The sequence below is a fragment of the Arachis ipaensis genome, chromosome B7 (genome assembly GCF_059453495.1).
Source record: "Arachis ipaensis isolate K30076 ecotype BB chromosome B7, ASM5945349v1, whole genome shotgun sequence".
NCBI classification, from domain to species: Eukaryota; Viridiplantae; Streptophyta; class Magnoliopsida; order Fabales; family Fabaceae; genus Arachis; species Arachis ipaensis.
In genome coordinates this window covers 129247306-129256331 of record NC_142442.1, presented here as the reverse complement: position 1 = coordinate 129256331, position 9026 = coordinate 129247306, and the positions used below count along the sequence as shown (strand labels likewise).

The 9026-nt window shown below is 43.7% G+C and overlaps 1 protein-coding gene across 1 annotated transcript; it reads left to right on the top strand.

Moving 5' to 3' along the window:
• The first annotated feature begins 7457 nt into the window (after window positions 1-7457).
• On the top strand, window positions 7458-8750 carry LOC148554099 (uncharacterized). The gene is made up of 2 exons (XM_088494985.1): window positions 7458-8078; window positions 8172-8750. Exons 1-2 carry the CDS (start codon window positions 7458-7460, stop codon window positions 8748-8750), a joined length of 1200 nt encoding a protein of 399 aa, XP_088351111.1.
• Window positions 8751-9026: the final 276 nt, after the last annotated feature.

Sequence of the window (9026 nt, the reverse complement as noted above, 5' to 3'; positions counted from 1 at the left end):
CACCAAACCAGGGGGCAACAATAGAAGCTTCATCCAGGAAATGCTACAAAACCCGTCAATCTCGGAAGAGGAAAAATTCCTAACCATAGCAGGTCAGGATCAAGGATGGATGACCCCCATAATTAACTACCTCAAAACAGAAACACTCCCTACAAATGAAAAGGAGGAAAAGAGGTTAAAACGGGAGGCACAATACTACACTATCATAAACAATACTCTATACAAAAGAGGAATTTCAATACCATTGCTAAAATATGAACCAACTTCCAACACGAAGGAAGTTCTAGAAGAAATACACAGTGACATCTGTGGCAATCATCTCGGAGCACAAGCACTCACCAAAAAAGTACTTCGGGCAGGATTTTATTGGCCAACTCTACAAAAGGAGGCTACAGAGTTTGTAAAGACATGTCTACCATGTCAAAAACATGCCAACTTCCATATCGCCCCACCAGAGGAGCTCATCAGCGTAACCTCGCCTTGGCCATTCGCGAAGTGGGGACTCGACCTTCTCGGACCCTTTCCTCAAGGATCGGGACAAGTTAAATTCCTCATAGTAGGGGTAGACTATTTCACAAAGTAGATCGAGGCAGAACCCCTAGCTAACGCCACTGCTCAAAGAAGTCGAAAATTCCTATATAGGAACATCGTCACAAGGTTCGGAGTTCCATACTCCATCACCACAGACAATGGCACCCAATTCACAGATGCAAGCTTCAGAAAATTAGTAGCCGACTTGAATATAAAGCACCAGTTCACCTCCGTCGAACATCCTCAAGCCAATGGACAAGCCGAAACTGCTAATAAAGTCATATTGGCCGGACTAAAATAGAGATTACAAGATGCAAAGGGAGCTTGGGCTGAAGAACTTTCACAAGTCTTATGGGCATATCGAACAACGCCACATTCAACCACAAAGGAATCACCCTTCCGATTAGCATACGGAACGGAGGCAATGATCCCGGTAGAGATCGAGGAAGGGTCGCCTAGAGTGGTCCAATACAATGAAGAAGCCAACTCCCAACTTCAAACGGAAGAGCTCGACCTACTTCCTGAAATTCAAGAAAGAGCTCGGATCAGGGAAGAAGCACTAAAACGTCGAATGGCTTCCAGATATAATCAAAAGGTAGTACCAAAAGGTTTCACTGAGAACGATCTCATCCTAATCCGAAATGATATTGGAACAACTCGACCCGGGGAAGGAAAGCTAGCAACAAACTGGAAAGGACCATACCGAGTCATAGAAGTACTCGGGAAGGGCTACTACAGACTATCCGAACTCGACGGGTGAGAACTTCCTACGTCGTGGCACGCTTGCAACTTAAGAAGGTACTATAGCTAGAGAAGGTAAAAGATCTCATCATAGGATGCACTCTTTTTCCTAAAAAGGTTTTTTAATGATGCACCAAGTTGAGATTCAGAGGATAAAAAATCTATATGTACATACTTTCATTTTCTTTTAAATAAAATATATTAGACGTTCTACAAAGTTTTCAAGACGCATTAATCTGAAACATTCATCGTCCGATTATAAAGCGACAGATTGGCAAAAAGTGAAAAACAAATTCACTGCACGATCACGATAAAGACCAACAAAGAAGAAAACCAAATTCATCTAGAGGTCGACTAAATGAGGAATTAATCCACTTTCTACAAATCGGCAAAGATGAAAATAGAATAATGCAAGAAGTTATTGAAAGTGATCCGGAGAAAAGACCTGACGAGGTCCTGATGGATTGCTAAATAATAACTTAAAAGATTAGCCGACGTTAAGAAGTCGGACCAAGTCAAACCAAGTTATAAGTAAACCCTGGAAAGAGGTCTGGCCAACCCTATAAAAGAGGATTACTTTAACTTAGAAGGGCCCGACATAACGAAGTCGGCCCAAAACACAAAGTTATAGAAGTAATCCCTGAAAGAGACCTGAACAAGGTCCAAGAAAGAGGATTACAAAATAACTTAATCCGACATGACGAAGTCGGTCCAAAACATAAAGTTATAGAAGTAATCCCTGAAAGAGACCTGAACAAGGTCCAAGAAAGAGGATTACGAAATAACTTGATCCGACATAACGAAGTCGGTCCAAAACATAAAGTTATATAAATAATCACTGAAAGAGACTTGAACAAAGTCCAAAAAAGAGGATTACAAAATAACTTAATCCGACATGACGAAGTCGGCCCAAAACGTAAAAGTTATAAATGTAATCCCAGAAAGAAACCTAAACAAGGTCAAAAAAAGAGGATTACAAAGGGAACTTAGAGGGTCCGACATGATAAAGTCAACCCACATAGAGTGCAAAGGCTACAAAGGTAATACTTGCCAGAGACCTCACAAAAGGTCCAAAGTAACAGGATTTTCGCCTCAAAAGGAATCAAAGCCAAAAGCACAAAAGCCACTCAAAGAGATTGAGCGACAAGACCTCAAGCACTACCAAAAGCCTAGAAAAAGTGCCTAGACAAGATAAAGATCGATATAATACTAAAGGCGCGAAGTTGTGATAAAAACAAATTCAAAGGGGCTACCCAAATCAGCTCCAAGAACTTGGAAGCTATTTTAATAAGTGTCAACAGTCAGCAAAATACAATTTACAAAATAAAGAGTTTAAAAGCCCACAAGCCGGGCTATCCACACAACCAAGATAAAAAAAAGTTCAGTTAAACATCAGAAGCCTTCCCGGTAGCATCAGCACGAGGAGAAGGAGGGCGAGTCTGAATGGGCACAGCATCCACGGTCCCATAATCTCGATTCAGGATTTGACAGTCCGGATCGGATACGGGATGATCGACCTCAGCTGAAGGAACTGAAGAAGTTGACACTTTGGCGGCAGACGCAGGGGGAGGTTCGACATCATCATCATCCGGGTCGTCTGGGACAATCTTACCATCCCTCACAACATTGTCCAGGCTGAAGAGAGAAAGATCGACCTCGGGAGCCAGAATTCGAACCTGCTCCTTCAGGTTCTCATAAGCAGCATTCACGCTGCCGACAAGGTGACCTTGGAGCTCGGAGTAATCAGCTCAGGCAGACTCCAACTCCTCCTTCAGACGCATTACCTCCCGATAGGATGTCACGTAGTTGTCTTTATGCCTCAATGCCGTGTCCTCGGCCAACCTCACAGAAGCGGCCAAGGTAAGGGAGCTAGCCTTCTCACTCTCCAGCTCCTTCTCCAGCTTTGTCACTTTCACTTCGAGCCCCTCCTTCAAGCCCTTCATCCGATCAAACTCCTGTTTAGCCTCCTCCATGAAGGCTTTGGTGGCATGAAAAGGAAGATTTTGGGCAGTTCGGTACAAGGCAGCCCCCATGTGCGCCATCTTAACACTACTTCGAGTTATAAAGTCCAAGTGGCGAAGGAGTGATACATCATCCATAGGGAGGACACCGTAAGGACCGATCTGCTGATCTACGAACTCGACCGCATCAAAATCAGGGGCATCAAGGTTGAAAGGCTCAATGGTTTTTTGCTTTTTGTTGGGGGGAGCACCAGAAGTAACAACAGAGGCTTGGGGAGGATCAATCGAATGAACCCAGGGAGTCGGGATTACCTTCCTCGCCCCAGGTAAGCTCGGAACGGCCGGCTTTGACTGAGCCTGGAATGATCCCTCCTCAGCCGCCTTGGCCGAGACGTTTTTGGCGGCGGTAGCTTTCTTCACCCTCTTGAAGGCCTTCATAGATTCATTATCCTTAATCATCTTTGCAAGCAAAACACAACAGTAAGGAATCAATCAACAAATCAGAAAAAGAGCTTGCAAACAATATAGGAGCAGACAAAAGAGGAAAATAAAAAAATTAACTACCCAGCTCAGTTCGGAAGAGAGAAGGATTGGTTAAAAATTTCTTTGTGTCGAGATGGGGAGGCTGACCCCAGGTCTCTTCCAGAACAGTCACGAAAGCTTGCTCGGCCTCATCCAACATTTCCCATGAATATCTAGATACCCTTACGTCCTTTTTCCATTCCAAGGGAAAGGCAGGCTCGTCATTTTCATCCAGAAAGAACGGCCGAGCTCCTTCAACAGCTCGGACTTTAAAAAAGTAATTTTTAAAATCACGGAAAGATTCATCAAACATGGAGAAGACCTTCTTTCCCTAGGAAGCTCGGAAAGAAACCCAAGCAGCTTTCTTCTTTACTACCCCAGGTTTCGTCAAAACAAAGAGATAGAAGAAAAGAGATTGCGAGGCAAGAATACCGAATCCATGACACAACAATTGAAAGATTTTTATGAAACCCCAGGAATTGGGATGAAGTTGGGAAGGAGCAACATTACAGGACCATAACAGGTTGGTCTCAAAATCAGTAAAAGGAAGGGTAATACTCATCTGGCCAAAAAAGAAATCGTAAGCATAGAAAAAAGGGCGATCTCCAGCAACCCAAGTAGAGAAACAAACTCTCTCTTCCGAAGTGGGAGGCACAAGTTCGTAATTCTTTTCCTCACCAACACTACTACAAACCCTATAAAATTGCCTAAGCTGCTGATAAAATTTAGAATCAACCAAAGAAACACATAAAAGAACCATTGAATCCACCCAATCAGCCATGCCCTCAGGGACTTGGGAAGATGTCTCAATAATGTTCTTGCGAGAAGACATGAGGTCAACTAGTCCTACAGCAAGAAGAGAAGAAAACAGATTACTAACCCAAAAACATCTCGGATAAAAAATAAAACATCTCAGAACAACTCGGACAAGCGCGACACAGAGCAATACAAACAAAAGGAAACCCCCGGGACACACACTAAAGATCCAGGGGCATCCTTTTGGGGGCAAGTTAAGGAGCGAGGACTCAAGGAAACCTACAAGTTTACATCTTTACATCCCTACATGTCCTGATAGGAAGATAACACTCCGAGAAGAAAAGCCACGAGTTACAAATCAAAAATCATCAAAATAATTACCTCCCAAAATTCACAGTCTCAGACAGAACAAGCCACCAAAACAGAGCAGAAGTCAAGGGGCAATCTTTTGAAATTATGAGCAAGATACAGTTTTTTCAAAATGAACAGCCAGAAGCGACAGTAGAACATGCAAAGCCCTAGGAAGCCTCAAACAGAAATACCAGGAGTATGCGTAAAAACGAAAAAAGAAAAAACACATTACAACGACAAGCAAACACAAGATCATAGAAAGGTTCAAGCTTTTTTCGACATGCAGTCAAACATCAAAGAAAACCAAAGACAAGGCAACGAAAAAAAGTGAAGAAATTGTAAATAGAACCAACCTGGAAAAAAGCAGAAAGCTTCAGGAGAGTTGAAGATGGAAAGACAGAATCGCCGGATCGCTGGATGACGCCGCAACGAAAGGAAAAGGCAAGCTATAGGCAAAAAAACAGAAAGCGAGAGAACGAAGGGAGAAGTTACAAAGGAAAATGAAGGAGAGAAACCGTTTCTGATTGCAAAAATTCAAAATAAAAGCCAAGGGAAACGGGGCAATTAATACCAATTAATGAAGGTATTAAACCCTCACACGTTCCCAAGAACAAAGCGCTGATATAAAAAGCGCGCGCTTTTAGAGGAAAACGTTCCACATTCAAAAAAAGGTTCCACAAAGAAAGGAATCGACAAAATGCTTGAGTTCGGCTTCACTAGAGAAAGATCGAAGTCAAAGAACTCGACCTCAAAGTAGAAGACCGAGCTCAAGCAGGGGCACTGTTCATACCCTGGGTCGAGCTATCCGATCCGAGACGTTCAGTGATAAAGCGACCGACCTCTTCAGGTCAGGCTATCCGACCTCTTCTCAAAGAGGTCGGTCAAATCGACAGGAAAGCCCAGTAAGGGGCCCAAATAGAGGAGCACGACCCAAGTCCAAAGGCAGTCCAAGCCTATAGAGACAAAGGCGGTTCCCTTGAAGATAAGCTGACCTCACCCAAAGATAAAGATAAGATAAGATAACTAACTTATCTTATCTAAAAAGGTCACTCCACACTATTATAAATACACTAGAACACCTAGGTATAACTCATACTCTGATTCTACTAAAAACCTATTTAATACCTATGCTAACTTAAGCATCGGAGTCTCTTGCAGGTACCCCCCACCCTCCGGTGACCAAGGATCAGCAGTGCAGCCAGTCGCACAAGTCGGACACGACAGCTCCGGCCGTCACCCACCAGCCGGACACGTCATCCCCGACCCGTACAGAAGATCTTGTCCGAGATCGACCTACAGTTTCAGGTAATCCTCGGAATAGTAACCAACTGGGATTTCTTGAGAAGAGAGTTTCTAGACAAGTTCTTTCCGCCTGAGAAGACTGACTATGTCTGGAAGGATATCTCTGGTATAATGCAAAGGGACCAAGAGAGCTTGTATGAGTATTGGACTCGATTCTGAAGGCTATTGGAAGCTTGTCCACACCATGGATTGGACACCCACTTGCTTATTAGTTACTTCACCGGAGGTCTCTTAGAGGCGGATAGAAGGTTACTCACCGCAGCTAGTGGTGGTTCCCTTTCTAGGAACAAGATGGCGACAGAAGCTTGGAGATTGATAAATGATGTCACCGAGGCTACACAACATTCAAGGGTGAGGAACAACCCCCTCAAGGGTGTGGTGGAAGCATCACCTTCCGAATCAAGCTTGAGCAAGGTGCTTGGGGACATGACTACCATCCTCACGGATATGCGTAAGGAACAAAAAGCATTCCACTCAATCCAAGCCGTTCAAGCTCCTCCAACCCAAATCCTCCAACCCAAAGTGCCTCTGAGACTATGTGGTTTATGTTCTAGCACCGCACATTACACCGATCAGTGCCACCAGATTCAAGAGGACTATGCCCTTACGGTAGCCAATGTGAACCACAACAACCGTCCACCCTACCAAAACCAAAGCCAAAACAACTACTCTCATGACAATAATTCTAACCAAGGATGGATGGATAATGCACAAGGGAACAATCAAAATCAAAGATGGAACAACTCTTCTTCTCACCACAACAATAACTACCAATCTTCATCCTAACACCATAACAACAACAACCATCAAGCCAACCAAAATCACCCCAACCAAGCACCTCATCAAAACCAAAACAACTACCCTAGATACCAAGCACCACATCAAAGACAACAACCCAACCAACCCTCTTCCTCTTCTACCAACCAAGTTGATGAACTTAGAGCTATTGTGGAAAAACATGAAGAGAACAACAAGGCTCAATTTGGTGCCATAACCGCTCAATTGTCTAAACTCACCGAGATGATCTTAAAGTTGGCTTTACCTTCCTCCAACAACACTAACTAACCCTCAAACTCTTCTAACCTTCCATCCCAATCCCTTCCAAACCCAAAGGGCGGCCTCAACGCCATTACACTACGGTGGGGGACTACATTGGAGGAGATACCTCCTAGGGTCTTGGAAGACATTCATGAGGAGGAAGTGGTTGTTGAAGCTCACCATGAAGAAGAGGAGGTGGACACAAAGTAAGAGAAGGAAGAAGTGAGCACCAAGGAGCCCAAGAGGAAGGCTACAATGGATGAATCCATTCCTATCCCATTTCCTTCCATGATAAAGAAAGCCAAGAAAACTCCGGAGTTTGATTTGAACATGCTTCAAGTATTCAAGAAAATTGAGGTAACTATCCCACTCCTTGATGCCATTCAACAAATTCTAAAGTATGCAAAATTTTTAAAGGACTTGTGCACACACAAAGATAGGATTGGTGAGTTGAAAACATTGTCATTGGGTAGTTCCATTTCTGCATTGATGAAGCCTATTCCAGAAAAGTTTGGTGACCCTGGACCTTGTTTGGTGTCTTGTCGTATTGGTGGAGTCATTTTTCATGACTATATGTGTGATTTAGGGGCTTGCGTGAGCATCATGCCATTTTCAATATTTGCAAGGTTGAACTTAGCTCCATTGAAAAGGTCGGCCGCCAAATTTGCCTTGGCCGACAAGAGTGTGATTACCGTGATGGGGATAGCCAAAGATGTACTTGTGGCAATCAAGGACTTGGTATTTTCGGTTGATTTCTATATCCTTGAAATGCCACCAACGGATAATAGAAGTTCTTCCTCCGTTCTACTTGGTAGACCCTTCTTGAAGACCTCTAAATTTAAATTGGATGCCTTTATCGGCACATACTCTTTTGAGGTCGGGGACAAGACAATTAAGTTCAACTTGGAGGAAGCCATGGAACACCCACCCGAAGAGCATTCTATCCTCTGATGTGATGTAATTGATGAGGTAGTAGTGGAGGTGCAAAGCGAAGATCACAACAAGCTGTGCTACCCCATTGTTGAGGAGAAGGATGATCGTGAGGGTGAACAAGGGAAAGTTGTTGAGAATGAACCCCATAAGCTTGGTGAGAAAGAACCTCAACTTGAGGTAAAAAGTGAATTGAAGCCTCTCTCCTCTCATTTGAAGTATGCCTTCCTTGGAGACAATCAAAAGTTTTCGGTCATTATTGCTAGTGAGCTCTCTAGCCAAGAAGAGGAGAAGCTCCTAGAGGTCCTAAGGAAGCACAAGAAAGCAATCAGTTGGAGCTTGGTCGACATTGTGGGAATTGACCCACATATGTGCATGCATCGTATCTTCCTCCAAGAAGGAGCTCGGCCGGTTAGACAACCCCAAAGAAGATTCTACCCCACTATCCTTGATGTGATGAAAAAGGAAGTCACAAGGCTACTTGAGGCGGGTATCATATACCTGATTTCTGATAGTGAATGGGTGAATCCGGTCCAAGTTGTCCCAAAGAAATCAGGCATCACAGCTGTTAAGAAGGAAGATGGTGAAGTGGTCACCACAAGAGTGCAAAATACTTAGCGAGTGTGCATCGATTATAGGAGGTTGAATGCCGCAACAAGGAAAGACCACTACCCTTTGCCATTCATTGACCAGATGTTAGATCGACTTGTGGGTAAATCTCACTACTGCTTTCTTGATGGTTTTACTGGCTACTTCCAGATTCACATTGCTCCTGAAGATCAGGAAAAGACCACATTTACTTGTCCCTTTGGCACCTTTGCATACAAAAAGATGCCATTTGGGCTATGCAATGCACCCGCCACTTTTCAGCGGAGCATTACAAGTGTCTTTTTC